The sequence below is a fragment of the Gobio gobio genome (assembly GCF_949357685.1).
Source record: "Gobio gobio genome assembly, chromosome: 24".
Taxonomy (NCBI): Eukaryota; Metazoa; Chordata; class Actinopteri; order Cypriniformes; family Gobionidae; genus Gobio; species Gobio gobio.
The window spans coordinates 7,984,272-8,003,027 of NC_137120.1; the positions used below are offsets into that span (position 1 = coordinate 7,984,272).

Here is an 18,756-nt window from a genome sequence, read left to right on the forward strand (position 1 = left end):
GCTGACGCCAGCAATCGTAATGCAAGGGACTGGCCTACATTAAACCTTTAACTAAAATAGTTATTGAGCTGTTTACACTGTCATATACAATAAAAGAGCCTGCACAGCGACAGGAAAGGAAAATAACGCAAAAAACCTGCCTACCATAGCCTATAGAGCATTTGACTGAAGGAGCTCATGCACCGTTCACTGGTAAAACGACGTGCGCTCAAATCCCGCTCCAACATGACATTTCTCTGTACTGTAGCCTACTTTACTTGTTTTAATTTAATATGTTTAAATATTATAATGTTATTTTTTTCATTTCATTTAGCCTACGTTGATTATGAAATATTATTATGATATATGTGAGAAAACATGGGGGACAGAAATGATTTCGTTTTGTATAAATTGTTTCTTCATTTTAATCAACGTTTTGTCAACCAATTTCGAGGATTTAATAAATAATAAGCAAATATAGCAGACAATGGCATGGAGGCACCAGCGCAGCACGAACGGCTTAAATTAACAACTAGGAAAAAAAACTTTAGCTGGGGGCAGCCCTATAGCAAAAGTACATTTCTTACTTAAGTTTAGTTTTCATCTCTGTTTTTTTGTGTTTATTTAAAATAAGACAAATCCGATATTATTTTAATCTTATCTGTTATTTAACAGTTGCTATTGTTCTTTAATGCTGATCTAACCAGCAGAAGACACGAGCCAAGATTTAAATCCAGTTGCAGATGGGGTGTGTGTTAACACTGCGTTACAATGAGCCCCTATTAGAAGTATGCCATATATTATATACTTTTATGAATTCTTTTGAGAATGAGAAAAGGGTGAATAATGTCTGAGAGTTAATGTTCAGAAATTATTCATTATTATTGTTTTGAATTATGCTGTATAGCTGTATTTAGCGATGTGTTTATAGTCAAACTCAAAAATGCATATATTTTTAATGATTAAAAAATGCCATTATTTTATTTTAAAAAGTTAATAATTGTATTTTGTTGACAAAATATTTTAGTTTGTCTTGTATATTTTTTTGATCATGTAACATTTTAAGAAGTTATTTGGTCATGTTACATTGTGCCCCACCTATGGGGCATGTTGTCACATTTCACTTCCATTCTTTCGGGGTAAATCAAGAAAAAAGTAAACACTGTATTAATGAAACAAAACCACATAATTGTACTAGACATGTGTGCAATTAATGTGGGGAAAAAATAAATAGCCTACTCTGAACCCCAAGTGGATTTACACAAACTGGGAAAGTCAAAAAGCGTTAGGTTGTGCCCCGCTCTCCCCAACAAATAAATTACTAAATGCTAAAAATAAATACATGTAAATTAACTCAAATTTGCAGCACCTCCACTTCCCGTGCTGCTAGCCTATATTGGCTATGAATAGCCTATATTGTACCCCAGAATATCAGCAGGGAACCGATCGGCGCACAGGGACAAAAATAAATAGACACCATAAATAAAACGCACATCGGCAAACCTGACGTTACCTGAATGTTACTGTACAATTTTATCATTGTAATAAACGCAATTTGGCACATCATTTCAACATCCTGCTATTTATCCTACTACCAATTAATGCCTATTCCAAAAAGAATAAAATAACAAGTCATTCACATTATAGGCTAATTAACTCTACGCACTGTCATGTCAGGGTGACTACTAGGACGAGCCTGAAGAAATTAAACCGTTATTTTGACTGCATGGGAAGAGAGCGCGTCTTCGCCTAACAATCAATAAACCATGGAGCCTTGATATTAAAGAAAAAACAGACTCTATTCGTTCACTGAAATTCGCTGAAAGTCCACCGCACAACTGTGCAACGCATGTTCACATTTTTAATTGTCCATAACAACTCCAAAACTTGCCTGCTTGCCTTGCACGTCTAATTAATGGGCAAAGTTTTCCGACTATATTTTCGTTTTCTGCTGTGGATGTTATTGAATTTGTATAAGTTTAGCTCTTGCGTTCTCTCTTTTAAATGCCTATTCCCTGAGTGACTACAATGACTGGCTGTTTTAAGATATAACTAATATCGAAACAAAACCCAGGCAGTGTACGGGCTCCCTTGCAGGTTTGCTTAGTGGCCTACCAGGCGCTGCAACAATATTTAACAATGTAGGCCTATGTTTTTTTTTTTTATAATCAATTTGAATGGTTGAACCACCCGCCCGAATTTAAAATATTAAAATATCATTTTTCGTCACATCATCCGCCCGATCCGCGGAGTCCGCGGCTGTAGCTAACCACCCACCGCGCATCTCTAAGGCCCACTGTTTGTTCAAGGAAATATATTTGTTTACAATCATGAATATATTAAATATATCAATTTACACAATCAACATTTTAGAGGGGTTAATCATGACCCCAAATAGTTGGTTAGTGCCACTCTCATTCCAAAGAAATATTTTTCACAGCCAGTGGTGCACTGTAAACCCAGATGTTGTCATTAATAAAGATATCAAGTTACAATAACTTGACAATACTTAATATACCAAGTTTTGGCATCCAAACTTAAACAGGTGTGTTTAACTTACTCATTTGGCAGCAGAAATCTGTTTAATTAATAGTTTAAGTTCTATGAGTGCACAACTTTAATTTATTTAAATTATGCACTATCTATCTGTTTAAAATGATTGGTCGTTCTTGAAATTCTGCCTTGACAACCGCGCTGATTGGTCGATTTAAGTTTTTCCGTGCTGCTGAATTTGCTGACACACAGAGTGGCAGAACCATCTTGAGATTGAGTGAAGAAAACTAAAGTTAAATTGGTAAGTAGATATTTATATTTTAAACTATCATATAAGTTTGTCTTATTGGCTTTACACGTTTTATTCGAATGTTATTATTATTTTCCCGTTTTACTCCGACAGCGACACAAGTAACGTACATTGGCTGTAAAGCAGGCGGGAAGAGATTCGTAGTGAAAGACTCGCAACGTTACGCTGGTAGGTAGGTTACTGGTAAAATATACGTGTACATTTTGCTTGGTAGCCTTTAAAATGTTTAATGTTATTTTTTGTAGAGTATTTCTAGTTATAAACGCACTTGAGTTTCTAACTTTCTATACGAACATTTGAATTTCCCGCTGTATGTTTTGTTTTCCTCCCCCAGCGGCACTAGCAGGCAAGACGGATCATGAGGCAGGAGAGGAGGGAGAGAGAGTCGATGATAAAGGCCAATGGATTACACTGGTAAGTTAATGTGTAACACGCCTGTACATTTTGGTTTATTGTCTGTAAAAAACATATTTTATACGGATGGACAAGGTATAAATGCGTTTAAGTTAATATCAAGTTTCTGTGATAACTTCGGAGCAGTCGGCCAACCGGCAAACTAAGCCAATGTTTCACAGACGTTGCTAATTTACAATAAACATACTATTGTGGCTCTAAATTCGAGTTAATTTACTCCCAGGCTCCCTGAAATTTCCCCTTGTGTACGTTGTTTTGTGAAATCTTTTGGTGAAAAATTGGGTTACTATGTGATTTACTGACGTTAACTTTTAAATAATTTGGCCAGTCATGTTGACTTAAAAACTGCAGACCATTTCCCGCCTAAAGAGGGGAACAATGCGAGGCTAAAATTAACGAAATTGTGACACATTTACAGAAATAAGCCTATATTTTTAATTATTAGTTCTGTTGATGTAACGTGTCCCTGGTGCATAACATTAGTTGTTTTTTTAATAGATTTTATTAAATGTATTCAATTGTCTCTATGGATTTTTCTACTTTTTAAAATAAAATAAAAAAGTTAACATTATCAGAGCTGTGTGTATGTCCCTGTGAGCGATTTGTAGACTTTTATATTTATATGATTTTCACTGTAGGGTAACATATTTGGGGCAGTACCCTGGAATGGAAAACCTTTGCACTATATCCTCACCTAAATAGTGTATATTAGTACCTTAGAATAGGAATACACATCCAGGAATGTACAGAAAGTGCTTAATGTATTTTTATAAACCTATAAATATGTTAAAAAGGTATAAAGGTGTTTCTTTGAGGGCACTTTCCCAGTGACAATCTGTTAGGGTTAGTTCACCCAAAAATAAAAATTGTCATTAATTATTATATGGGATTGTTTCACACCCATAAGACCTTTGTTTATCTTCGGAACACAAATTAAGATATTTTTCATGAAATCCAATGGCTCAGTGAGGCCTGCATCTCCAGCAAGACAATTAACACTTGCATTGCCCAGAAAGCTACTAAAGACATGTTTACTGTGACTATGGTGGTTCAACCTGAATATTATAAACAAAGAGAATACTTGTCGTTTATCAAAAATAATAAAATAACAACTTAATTCAACAATATTCGGAGCATGAATTATACTGCCAAATTCACGTGAACCATTGAAATTTAGAAACACTTGCCACGTTATGAAGCCTCGTTTACTAAAATCACTTGACTTTAATGCTCCGAACCACTGAATCGAAACACAATAAAACCCAAAACGCAGTGCCTGGGTACGGTTCGATTAGCTGGCCCCGGCCCACTTGGAAGAGGTGGGCCAGAGCACGGTTTGGTTGGGCTCGAGCAATATTACGATGGCAAACAACTTTATTACTGCTTTGATAATACACTTTTCAATTCATGTACAATTAATTAACACAGTTAATTCAAGTGTATTTGGGTTCTCACCTTATTGAAGAACAGGAATTGTAGTTTGCGAATAAAGCTGCAAAATACCTCCATTAACGTCAGCGGCCTTCATAATTTGTAATAATCCTGATACATGCAAGTGAAAATTGCTACGCGGCATAAATTCTAAATCTATTTGGCAATATTTTAGAGAGAGTGCAAGAACGTTAAAGGGTTAGTTCACCCAAAAAAAAAGATTCTGTCATTAATTAGTTACTACCCTCATGTCATTCGACACCCGTAAGACCTCCGTTCAGTTTAGGAACACAAATTAAGATATTTTAGTTGAAATCTGATGGCTCAGAAAGGCGTCCATTGGCACAATGCACTGTACACTCTCAAGACCCATAAAAGCTACTAAAGATGTTGTTACAAAATCTCACTACAGTGGTTCTACAATAACTTTATGAAGCGATGAGAGAACTTAAATAATGACTTGTATAGTGATGACCGATTTCAAAACACACTGCATCAAGAAGCGTTATGAATCAGTGAGTCGATTCAGCGGTTTGGATCGCCAAAGTCACGTGATTTCAGCAGTTTGACACGTGATCCAAATCATGAATCGACTCCCTGATTCATAACGCTTCGAAGCTTCATGATACCGTTTTGAAATCGGTCATCACTATATAAGTCGTTATTTAGGTTTTTATTACGCACAAACTATTGTTGTCGCTTTATAAAGTTATTGTAGAACCACTGTAGTGAGATGGACTTTGTAACAACGTCTTTAGTACCTTTTATGGGTCTTGAGAGTGTACAGTGCATTGTGCCAATGGAGGCCTTTCTGAGCCATCGGATTTCAACTAAAATATCTTCATTTGTGTCTGAAGATGAAGGTCTGACGGGTGTCCAATGACATGAGGGGACGTCATTAATGACAGAATTTTCCTTTTTGGGTGAACTAACCCTTTAAGTGCAATGTGAGTCCGCGGGCCAATGGGGTGGGGGGACAATCACACTTGTTCTCGGTTCAAGGCAACTGTGCCTAGTGTAAGTACAACCTTTCTCATTCTCAGATCACATTAAATAAAGAAGTTTTTAGCTGAAACTGTTGTCTTGGGTGATATATAACAGGTTCATATAACGCAAGTCAATGGTAACCATCCCTTCGAGAGTCAAAAAAACAACAACATACAATCAAAACGCAATAAATAATCGTGGCTCCTGACAATACATTGGGATGTTTTGAAGCAAAACGATTGGTCTATGCAAGAAACAGAACCGAACTTACAATATTGTTACCTTTAATCCACAGCCTCTGGAAACTGTCTTGAAGGCATTCACAACAGTCTGAAGCACTGTCTTGAAGGGATAGTTCACCCAGATGTTTATCTGCTTACCCCCAGGGCATTCAAGATGTAGGTGATTTTGTTTCTTCAGTAGAACACAAATTAAGATTTTTAACTCAAACCGTTGCCGTCTGTCAGTCGTATAATGCATGTAAATGGTAACAATCTATGAGAGGAAAAAAAACTTGCACTGACAAATCCAAATTAAACCCTGCGTCTCGTGACGACACATTGATGACTTAAGACACGAAACGATTGGTTTGTGCAAGAAACTGAACAGTATTTGTATAATTGCTTGCCTCTAATAAACAACTTTGTCCAACTGCCTTACGCCAGGCATCCGGTGCATGATGTGTGTATGCACTCAGGCGTAGTTTAAAGGATTAGTCCTGATAATTAAAAAATTTCCTGATGATTCACTCACCTGCATGTAATGCCAAGAAGTTAATGTCTTTCTTTCTTCGTTCGAAAAGTAATTGAGGTTTTTGATGAGAATTCCAGGATTATTCTCTATATAGTGGACTTCATGCTCTCTCCAAATGGTTGAAGGTCAAAATTACAGTTTCAGTGCAGCTTCAAAGGGCTTTAAACGATACCAGGCAAGGACTAAGGGTCTTATCAATAAAATAAAATAAAATACAAATGTATATGCTTTATAAACACAAATGATCGCCTTGCATGTGCGTCCACTTTCCGTATTCAAAAAGCTTACGCTCTGTCCTACCATTCCCGATTCTACTTATGAAAAAAATGGAAGTGGCGCCGCGTTTGTTCCGTAAGTTTAATAGGGAAGGCCTATGCCGGATGCCGTGCGCAAGACAGTTGGACATAGTGGTGTATTAGAGGTAAAAAATTATATAAATACTGTTCGGTTTTTCGCACAAACCGATCGTTTTGTGTCTTAAGTCATTCATGGCTTCAATAGGTCAGTGCATGTTTTTGTGACACTTACAGATTGTGTTACCATTGACATGCATTATACGACTGACAGACTGCAACGGTTTGAGTTAAAAATCATCATTTGTGTTCTACTTAAAGCTACACTGTGTGATATTTTCCCCCATCTAGCGGTGAAAAGGTATATGACCATCCAGTAAATATTAGTTTCTGTTCCTTCCAATTCCGATTTCGTTTTAACTCCTACGGTGGCCGATTTAGTCCAAAATTAACATGGCTTCCAGTTCAATCCAGCAATTCCCCTCTTCACATTCGACACGGTGCCATCAAGTGTTAAAACGCGAAAGGCGAAGCTTGAATTTACGGGTATGTCCCTCTTTGGCTAATGTACTTTCAAGATGGAGGGGCAACATGGCGACCCCCATTCGAACCCCTTACCCGTATGTATTTTCAATGGCATATTATAAACTTACGAGAATACTTTATTACTTGAAAGAAGTAAATATACATTAATGAGCACATATATTTTTGAAAGAACTAAGTGTTTTTAGCTAAGAATAAACTAAAAAAGTTACACAGTGTAGCTTTAAGAAACAAATCACCTATATCTTGGATGCCCTGGTGGTAAGCAGATAAACATCAAATGTTCCTTTTTGGGTCAACTATCCCTTTAATGATTATCAAACGTTGGGAATCTATGAAAAGTCAATGTTCCCTATTTGAGATCATGCACATAAACTAGGGCTGTGCAATTAATCGCAATCGCAAAACAATCGCGATTTGAGCACATGCTATTTCTAAATATAAGGCTGCGATTTTATTTATTCATATTTTAATTCAGAATACTACAACGCTCGTGCGCATGTTTAAGATGTTACCCAATCAGAGCTCCCTCAGCGCACCTCAGTTCTCTCACTGCAGCGGACACAGCATGATAAATATGGTGGTGAGTGAATTAGGCTATTAATGAATGATATGCACCATGCGTTCGGAGCTTTTATACGCGCTAAGTTCCTGTACGAACTGAAAAGACAGATTATCAGCACAACATGGCTGAAGCCCGGTTTATTAGTGGCGCGCAAATCAACGTTGCGTCTCTGACAACGCGCGCGCCCTGAAGGCAGACCTCTTTTCACGTGAGGATTGCGCGCGGAGAGCAGTGCTGAAACGCAGTGTCAATGCTGTCCTGTGACTAAAGGAAAGTCACTAAAGTAGCTTAGAAACTCAACTCAACCGTTATAGGCATATATTTGAATACCTTTGAAGTACAACCCACAGCTTCATAATGAATAGACGTCATGAGTAATTCACACACACAATCTCTCTCTCTCTCTTTAATGCATTCAAATAAATGTAATGTAGGCCTACTGTGCTAATTTATCTGTAGCCTATCTGATGTTAAACAAGCAGAAATCTGGCCCATAGACAATAACTGCTGAAAGTCAACCGTTTCCTTCAAGTATTTTAAAATCACAAAGAAATTCACTTTTTGCATTTTTTTGGAAAAATTCCAACTTTAATAGTTGAAAATATTTTAAAAACCTTGAATTGAAAACCTTATGAGGGCAAAAAATGGAAAGCAAAGTAGTAAACGTATTCAAGTTCAATTGCAAGAGAGTATAGCCTAAAAAAAAGAAAACCCCTTCACACACACATGCACCCTCGTCTCTCTCTCGCGCCAGTCAGACCAATCGCAGCAATGCATCACATAAGCTTAAACTTTTATGTAGCCACGCAACAATAATTTCAGCATGCGTTCACTGTATACACCGGGACGTGATGTTGTGACGCGATTTTTCGAACGGATGCTTCACCTAAAATGCACCACAATGCAAGTGATGCAAGCCGCAGTGTTCTATTGAAAATTAATGTATGTATTTCTGCCCAAACTGCAATGAAGCCTCGCGTACACACACACACACACACACACACACACACACACACACACACAAACGTTGCTAGGTTACCATAGCAAATAGGCTCACCCCAGAAATTATATATTATTTGTTAGTAGCCTAATGGTAGATGCTGCAGGTGTAGAAATCTACATAAGATATTTACTTTGATGTCAGGGCTAGATTACAGCATGAAACCTGTTGTGCATATTAATAAACTAAATTGCTTTTCCTCTTCATTTTTGTTATGCATTATTTGTTTTTTGGTTGTAAAAAAAAAAAAGCACAAACAAATTTTTATCTGATTAATCGACCGATTAAGTGCTAGATTAATCGATTACAAAAAGAATCGATAGCTGCAGCCCTACACCTACATCTTGGATGGCCTGAGGATGAGTAAATTAACTGCAATTTTTCATTTTTGGGTGAACTTTCCTTTTAATAGACAAATGTGGACCAAAAGACATAATCATTTGATTACTAAAAATCTTATTATAATTTTTAACCTTTTACAGTTTGTAACTTTAAATATGTAGTGTACTGACCTTTTGTCAATTTTATGTTATAGGTGACCTGAGAGAAGAAAATGTGGAATTGTAAATACTGCATTTTTAATTCTGAAAAAAGAGGAGAAATTCTTAAACACTATCGTCTGAAGCATGGAGGCCATACAAAGATTGTCCCTTTTCCATGCCCACACCAGGACTGTCTTTGCACATTTAAATCCATCAGTAATTTGCAAGTGCATCTTTCTAAAATCCATGCTAAAGAACACAGTGAACATGCGAGTAAAGTACCACCACTTGTATTTAAGTGTCAGCATTGCGAGTTTTCTGAACCTTGCACAGAAACAGATTTTCTAAGACACTTGCGTAGTAGACATTTGAGAGCAAATGAGAACATCCATTGTCCCTACAGAGGTTGCACATTTCAGACTCGTGTTTATGCAACATTCAATTCGCATAAAAGTAAGACGCATAGTGAAAATGACAGGAGGATGCTGAAGCCAGAAATAATTTCTGGTAATAGTGAGGGGAATGACAATGATGAAATCGAACCGGTTTCTTTGGATGAAGTTGAAATTGAGGACAGTGAAGATCAGTTAAATGAGGAATCCTCAGATTTTGTGATTCAATTAGAGCACAATTTGGCTGGTATTTTTTTGAAGATGCAAAGCATTCTTCATATTCCAGCAAGTTCTGTTCAAAATATCATACAAGAATTAACTGAAATTCATAAGCTGTCTTTCCCATTGGTGCTTAAGTCAGTCTCAACTGTCCTGAGTAAACATTATCCAGATGTTGATGATTCCCTTGTTACAGAAGTGGTAAACGCAGTTTCAGAGAGCAATGTATTTTCAAGGTGCTGCGACACAGGCGGGTGTTTGTCGACAATCAAAAAAAGGAACTCATTTGTGTTGAATGAATTTCCAGTGGTTATGCCTGTGGAATACATGCTTCCTGGGGGAGAGAAACCATATGTGTATGTACCAATCCAGCCTGCTTTACAAGCAATGCTCAATAAGACAGACATTTTGGATAAAGCACTTACAGTGCAAGAATGTGTATCAAATGGGTACACTTCTTACCGTGATGGCTACTATTTTAAAGAGAACAGTCTTCTCAACGGCGATGAATTTAAAATAGCTCTTGGACTCTATATTGATGATTTTGAGGTGGCCAATCCATTAGGAACATCCAGAGGCAAACACAAAATGTGTGCAGTGTACTGGGTGTTGGCAAACATAGCTGCGAAGTACAGGTCAACTCTTCACTCCATCCAACTTGCTCTTCTCTGTAATACTAGCACAGTAAAGGTGTATGGCTACAAAACAATTATGCAGCCACTTCTGAGAGACCTTGTCCATCTAGAGCAAACTGGGTTGTACATTGATCAGTTAGGTGCTACTGTGAAAGGCACAGTCTTGTATGTTTCAGCTGACAATCTTGGTGCACATTCTCTTGCAGGTTTTTTTGAGAGTTTTACTGTGGAGAGATTCTGCCGATTTTGCATGGCTTCGAGAAATGAGACGCAGCACACTGAAGTTGGTACAGGAAACTTTGAACCACGGACTGTGGATATGCACAACAGGCACATTGAGGAGGTAAAGCAAGATCCCTCTTTGAGTAAATTGTATGGGGTGAAGGGAAGTTGCCCACTAACTGATGCTTTGCAGCATTTTCATGCAGTAACTGGCTACCCACCGGACATTTTGCATGACCTTTTCGAAGGTGTTGTGCCTGTTGAACTCTGTCTCTGCCTGTCAGATATGATAGAGAAGAAATACTTCTCTCTTGATTCAGTTAACCATGCCATCAAGACTTTTGGCTACACTTTTTCTGACAAAACCAACCAACCACAGCCTATTCCAAAGGGTTTCGCAAGTAAAGGATCAATTGGTGGCAATGGCCACGAGAATTGGACTTTACTTAGGTTGCTACCGCTTATCGTTGGTGATAATGTCCCAGAGGGAGAGAGCTCATGGGAAATTCTGATGCTGCTTAAGGACATAGTTGAATTGGCTGTTGCTTCGAAACATACAGACGAGTCCATTCATGACTTGGGTTGTAAAATAGCAGAACACCGAGAATTGTTGCAGTCGACATTTCCTGATTTCAGACTTAAACCAAAGCACCATTTCATGGAGCATTATCCCCAGCTTATTAAAGCATTTGGCCCACTCTCTGATGTTTGGACATTGCGCTTTGAAGGCAAACATAAATTTTTCAAAAAGGTAATTCGTGAATCTCAAAATTTCAAAAATGTGCCACTAACATTGGCTGTCAAACATCAGAGAATGATGGCATACTATCTTGATTCGAGTTCATTTTTCAGGCCCTCAGTTGAAATGGAGAAAGTTAAAACTGCAATGGTTGCTTCATTTCCTGGCCACGTTCAACAGCAGTTTCATCAAATAGCACCTCAGCTGAATACTGTGCTTGTTGCATCATCTTTGATGGTAGAAGGAATCAAATACAGTGCAGATATGGTGATCTCTGCTGGTTCGTGCTCTGGTCTTCCAGAATTTCAGCAAATATCACAGATTGTAGCGGTCAACTCAGAGATTTTGTTTGTGTGTAAAAAAATGTCAGCATGGTACACTGAGCATCTTCGGTCGTATGAACTTTGCAGCAGCCATTTCTCAACTCTCTGTGTGGTTAAGGTGTCAGAGCTTAATGAGGTTTCTCCCCTTTCGGGTTACATTGTCAAGGGTAGGATGCTGGTGACACCTAAACGTTTTATTTTTTGCTGAGTACGTTGCTGTAATGTTTGATGAGTCCAAGTAATACATTTACTTTTTTTATTATTATTATTTATTTATTTATTTTTACCTCTTTTTCACAGTAGTCAGATTACTTCCAGTTCCAGTGGAGTATTGCAGTTGTCTGAAGACAGTGACCAAACTTCATGGTATTTATGGTCATGCCAACACATTTAAATTTGTTGCAAGATAATTTTATTGACTTTGATTATTGATTAGCATGTTCACATTTGCTGTCCAGATGGGTTCTCATGAGAAGATGCTTTTGAGAGTTATCCTATGTGAAGGGGATATAAGGAAAATCACCCTTGCAAAGAAACCAGGTTCAATTGATGACTTGGTTGCATCACTAAAAGAAAGTTTAAAGGTTGATTTCAATTTTTCTCTTCAGTATGAAGATGAAGACTTTGACAATGCACTTTGCAATTTATCGGACATTTCAGCACTTAAAGACAGGGCAACAGTGAAAATAATTCCTGTACTCGAACTTACACCAGTTGATGTGGTGGAAACGCCTAATGACTCAGCAAGCACAGGAAACACAGAAATTCCCTTTACTCTACCTCAGGAGAGACAGAAGCACTGGCCAAATGACTTTGTTGTTCCTAGCTTTTCAGTTGATGTTGAATATCGTCTGCGGCAGGGCAACTTGAAATACCTCAACGATGGCACTTTCCTCAAACCGTCTAGGGACCTTAAACATCAAATCCTTGAAAAATTGGCTGAAAGCATTTTTGCATTTAAAGCCTATCCAGATGATAAAGATTATGAACAAGTAGCATCCTCCCTTGTAAAACAGCATCCATGTCTGCAGGAAAGTGGTTCACGATCTGGCTGGGGAGGCTGGAAAAACAGCCTAAAATTCAAAATGGGGAATTATAGAACCAAAATGCGAAAGTTGGGTGTTCCTGATGTAACAGCAAATGCAGGAAAGCGTGGTACTAACAACCCAGAAGGAGAGCCATCACGGAAAAACATAAAAAAACCCAAGAAATGTGAACTGAATTTCCTACCCAACTATCCTGAAGGACATGATGATGCCAGCCTTGAGAGTGCTCGTAAAGAACTGGAAGAAGAAATGAAGAAGAGAGCACCCAGTGCTTCTGTATTGTCACAAAAAATGGACTTGACGTTTGCGTTAAGGCGCAAAGAGATGGTGATGTCAGCGCCTACGATCACCGATGTACTTGACCGCTGGCCAGCTCTTTTCCGTGAGGCACAGGTAATTTCCTATTTATTTGTTTTGTTAGTGTCATGTAATAATTTGCTTTAACTCTTTTTATGAGAAGGCTTATGAATACTTAAGTTATTATGAGAAAGCAGCCCTTAAACGAAGTCTCAATGAAGGTGGAGAAGGTGTAAAAAAATACCTTGGAGCTATTCCAGATTTTTCCTTTTTCAGCACAACTGAAAAAGCACATCTGAGCTCTTTAGGTCTGTTCTATACAAAAACAATTATAACATCAGATTCATCCATCAAAGAAGTTACAAAAAAATGTTATAACCTAAAATGAAAATGTTCATTTATTCAAGAGTAGTTCACCCAAAAATGAATATTTGCTCATCCTCAGAATTGTTTTTATTGTGTATATATTACAACATCAAAAAATATGTTTAGTCAATGGTAACCATCCCTTTGGGATTAAAAAAATACAGGCAAAACAAAATTAATTTTTGTGGCTCCTGATGATATATTGGTGTCTTATGAAATGAAATGATTGGTCTATGAAAGAAACTGAACAGTATTTACAACATTATTACCTTTAATCCACAGCCTCTGCAAACAGTACTGATCACGTTCAAAACAGTCTGGTGTGTGATCGTAATAATGTATATAAAACCTGTATATATATAAAAAAGTAAGATTACGTTTGTGTGCATGATATCAAATAGGGAACATTGACTTTTCACAGATTCCCAACGTTTGATATATCATTAACATAGTGCTTTAGACTGTTGTGAATGCGTTTGCAGAGGCTGTGGATTAAAGGTAACAATGTTGTAAATACTAATTGTTTTGCTGTATGTTTTTTTTTTATTCTTAAAGGGATGGTTACCATTGACTTGCATTTATATTGATTACTGAAGACCACAGTTTCATTTAAAAAAATACAAAAACTTTAGTGTCATACTAAATAAATAAAAAAAATCACCTACATCTTGGATGATGTGACCGTAAATCAACAGCAAAATTTTATTTTTGGGTGAACTATCCCTTTGACTATATAATGTGAATTTTCATTTTAGGTCAACACATTTTTGACTGGGATGAATCTAATATTATTTTGAAATGATTTTTCTTTCCAGATCTACATGGAGTTTAACAGGATTGCTGGTAAAAACCTGAAAAAGGAATTTTACGAGACCCTTGATCGACATAGTACATGCCTCTTGGACATTTTCAGAGCCAAAAAGGGAGTTGCTGGTCAGCTCTTGATGAACCTTCTGAAGCAAACAAAGGTTTGTTAAAAATCCAAATATCATAGATATATAAATGTATTACAATAAAGTACATTTATCAAAGGGTTAGTTCACCCAAAAATGAAAATTGTCATTTATTCCTCACCCTCATGCCGTTCCACACCCGTAAGACCTCTGTTCATCTTCGGAACACAAGAAATTAAGATATTTGTGTTGAAATCCGAAGGCTCAGTGAGGCCTGCATAGTCAGCAATGACATTTCCTCTCTCAAGATCCATTAATGTACTAAAACCATATTTAAACCAGTTCATGTGAGTACAGTGGTTCAATATTAATATTATAAAGTGACAAGAATATTTTTGGTGCGACAAAAAATAAAATAAATAATGACATATTAGTGATAACCGATTTCAAAACACTGCTTCATGAAGCTTCGGAGCGTTATGAATCAGTGTTTTGAAATCGACCATCACTATATATGTTGTTATTTATTTTATTTTTTGTCGTACTCAAAATATTCTCGTCACTTTATAATATTAATATTGAATCACTGTACTCACATGAACTGATTTAAATATATATCTTAATTTTTTTGTGTTCCGAAGAACAACGGAGGTCTTGCGGGTTTGGAACTGCATGAGGGTGACGAATAAATTACATTATTTTCATTTTTGTGGGAACTAACCCTTTAAACCTGTATAATCTGCTATACAGACTTCATAGTTGATCTGTTGTGCTCAACTATTTGAATGCTGTTAGGAATATGTATGTATGTATGTATGTATGATTAATAACAAGTGGTTGGATGTAATAAAATTGTTTTATAAATTCCACTCAAGTTGTCAGAGCCAACTGAGGTCCGAACTTTAGTGCTTCAAGGACTACCTCTCGTGTTTGGAGATGACTCCCCTGCTTTCTTTAAGACATGTTTGGTAAGTGTTCCAAGTAGAAAATAATGTTCAAAAGACATTCACACTGTCTCACACATACACCTTCACACTCTCTATCATTCACACTCACTGTATCAATTTTAATCTAAAGGGTTAGTTAACCCAAAAATGAGAATTATGTCATTAATTACTCACCCTCATGTCGTTCCACACCCATAAGACCTTTGTTCATCTTTGGAACACAAAAATATATTTTTAATGAAATCCAAGAGGTTTTCGTCCCTCCAAATCGATCCAACACTACTATCACTTCCTTGTCTATAAAGGCAAGAAAGACATAATTAAACAGATAGTTCACCCAAAAATCTGATACTGTATACATTTCTTTGTACTGCTGAATGCAAAGATATTTAGAAAAAAGTTTGTAACCAGGCCGCTTTGGGCCACCACTGACTTCCATAATAGGAAAAAAAATACTATAGAAGTTAGTGGTGGCCCAAAGCGGCCTGGTTACAAACTTTTTTCTAAATATCTTCCTTTGCAATACAAAGAAATGTATACAGTATTAGATTTTTGGGTGAACAAAGGTGGATATGGAACGACATACGGGTGAGTAATAAATGACAGAATTCTCATTTTGGGGTGAACTAACCCTTAAGTTGAAGTTGCACCATTTGAAATGTACAGTACTGTGCAAAAGTCTTAGGCACGTTAGTATTTTCACCCCCAAAATGGTTTTAAGCCAGTTATTTATAACTTTTATAATAGTGTGTCAGTAGGTTATATCAGTTTACATTTTCAAACATTAATTTTGCCATTAATTGTAGTAATCCATTCCAGTGAGATTTTTGTATGCAGAAGAAGTCTGACAAAAGAGTTATGATCCACACAGAGATCTGATCTCCCCATCATCGAGTCCGTCTGGGATTACATGAAGAAACAGAAAAAACTGAGACTAAATCCAGAAGAACTGTGGCAGTGTCTCCAAGACTCCAAGACCTTCCTGCAAAGCTCCCTGAAAAACTATGAGCAAGTGTCCCAAAACAAAAGCTGTTTTCAACGCAAAGGGTGGTCACACAAACACTGATTTGATTTAGTTAATAGAAGTTAATTGATCAAAAATTAACAGTCTACTTATGACATTATTTTTGAAAGTTTCCTGACTTTACAGCATTTTTACACAAGTGTCTAAGTACTGTAGCTTTGCAGGAAGGTTTCTTCAAGCGTCTTGGAGACACTGCCACAGTTCTTCTGGATTTAGTCTCAGTTTTTTCTGTTTCTTCATGTAATCCCAGACGGACTCGATGATGGTGAGATCAGATCTCCATGTGGATCATAGCTCTGTTGTCAGACTCCTTCTGCATACAAAAATCTCAATGGAATGGATTATTACAAATAATGGCTAAATTAATGTTTGAAAATGTAAACGGATATAACCTACTGACACACTATTATAAAAGTTATAAATAACTGGCTTAAAACCATTTTTGGGGGTGAAAATACTAACATGCCTAAGACTTTTGCACAGTACTGTACATAATCTTGCATGCATGAGAATTAATGTTTTATTAATTAATTAGTTTTATTCATCTACACTAGATGTCCGATGATCGCTGCGTGAATCTTGACATGCCAGTGGGGATTGTAATAGTTGAGGATGGGATGACTCTTCAGCCCCTCAACTCTCTGCATTTGTCTCCCTCCTCATTTGGGATCGTAATTGAGGGAAAAGTGGTGATGGACAATCTACACAACCTTCCTGAATCAATGTGCCTTCTGTTTGGACTAATTTATGCATTACACTTGAATTACCCAAAGTCGCTGAAGTACACATTTGAATTCATTCAACGCATTGTCCTTTCCATGGGGCAGAAAGACCTGCAGCCTAAAATACAATCCTTGGCTAATCAGCTGTTTGGTTAAAAAGGAGAAACAGGATCAGCACATGCATTTTCAAAACTCTTTTTTTTTATGCTGTTAAGATACACCATTGAGGTCTAACTGGCCTTTCTGTTTTGTGCTTTTCCTGTCCGGTAAGAAGCAAGTAAGACTTTAACCACCACAGGATCAACGCCTTTTTTTTGTCTCAAGATTCTGTAAAATGATCACAAACTTCCCTTACAAAACACTGTGGCAGTACCAGATTATTACCATGGTATTGACACATTTCAAGGAACTGGCACATAGTTTACAGTTTTGTTGTTCATGTGTCTTTTAAAAATATGACTTAATGTGAGCTTACTGTTTAAAATGAGCTTACTGTTTTGTTGTTCATGTGTCTTAAAAGTGTGATCTTACTTTTAAAAATAACTTATGTTTTTCTTTTTTTTTAATGTGAACTTCCTATTAAAAATTAAAGCTTACTATAAAAATTGTGAGCTTACGATTTTGTTAGTCTGTTTAAAATGTGAGCTTACTGTTAATAACTAGAAGACTACTGTTTAAAATGTGAGCTTTTACTGTTAAAAATGAGCTTGTGATTTTGTTTGTCTTTTTAAAATGAGCTTTTACTGTTAAAAATGAGTTTTTATTGTTAAAAATTAGCTTATGATTTTGTCTTTTTAAAATGTGAGCTTTTACTGTTAAAAATGAGCTTATGATTTTTTTTTTGTCTTTTGAAAATGAGCTTCCTGTTAAAAATTACTAGCTTATGGTTTTGTTTGTCTTAACAATGACTTAAAAGCTTACTGTTATGAGCAATGCTACCATTAATTATATGTAGTATAAACCTAATAAAGTGGTTTTTGTGAAAAACAATACTTGTTTTAGTGATTTAATGATCAATTCCCCATTACTCAAATGAACTGAGGGAATCCCTTTCCTCAAATCATTTGAGTTTAGTCTGTTTGCCTTTTAAGTTATCTGTACTTAAACATTTAAGTTATCTGTACTTAAACATTTAAGTTATCTTCACTTAAACATTTAAGTTATCTTCACTTAAACGTTTGAGTTACCTGTACTTAAACATTTGAGTTATCTTCACTTAAACATTTAAGTTATCTTCACTTAAACGTTTGAGTTACCTGTACTTAAACATTTAAGTTAATTCAATGAAGAGACCACATTAGGTCAACTCAATTAAACTGAGTTGTCAGTTTCCCCATTACTCAAATGAATTGAGGGAATCACTTTCCTCAATTCATTTGAGTAGTCTCAACTTATTAGGGTTTACAGTGTGGAATGTAACCACATATGAATAATAAACATTATTGCATCTATAAAACACATCAAAACTCGATGAAGCACAACGAGAACACGTATGTTCAAATATTATAATTTTTTTTATTTATTTAATCTATGTTGATTATGAAAGTGAACAGGATAAGATGTGCAATGTGTCAGAAGACATGGGGGACAGAACTGATTTTGACACAACTTTTTTTTGACAAAACAAGTTTTGTTTTGTTGAAAGCCTTTCTTTTCAGTGAATTTCGTTTTAAATAAATTG

General features: G+C 36.5%; 2 protein-coding genes across 11 annotated transcripts in view; both read left to right on the forward strand.

The window, feature by feature from the left end:
* Positions 1–18,756, forward strand: part of LOC307120320 (uncharacterized protein) — a 53,941-nt gene that overhangs the window by 26,493 nt on the left and 8,692 nt on the right. The window lies entirely within an intron of this gene.
* Positions 1,410–18,057, forward strand: LOC307120271 (sterile alpha motif domain-containing protein 3-like). Of its 10 annotated transcripts, XM_079807222.1 has the most exons (9): positions 2,661–2,773; positions 2,876–2,950; positions 3,117–3,196; positions 10,703–10,839; positions 12,081–12,146; positions 12,239–13,219; positions 14,305–14,457; positions 15,258–15,350; positions 16,908–18,057. In XM_079807222.1, exons 5-9 carry the CDS (start codon positions 12,144–12,146, stop codon positions 17,229–17,231), a joined length of 1,554 nt encoding a protein of 517 aa, XP_079663348.1. In that variant the 5' UTR covers positions 2,661–2,773; positions 2,876–2,950; positions 3,117–3,196; positions 10,703–10,839; positions 12,081–12,143; the 3' UTR covers positions 17,232–18,057. The 10 variants fall into 10 exon arrangements, with proteins under 10 accessions (XP_079663347.1, XP_079663348.1, XP_079663346.1 ...); XM_079807221.1 differs by having other exon boundaries at positions 1,410–2,954; XM_079807220.1 differs by having other exon boundaries at positions 2,760–2,950; positions 9,304–10,839.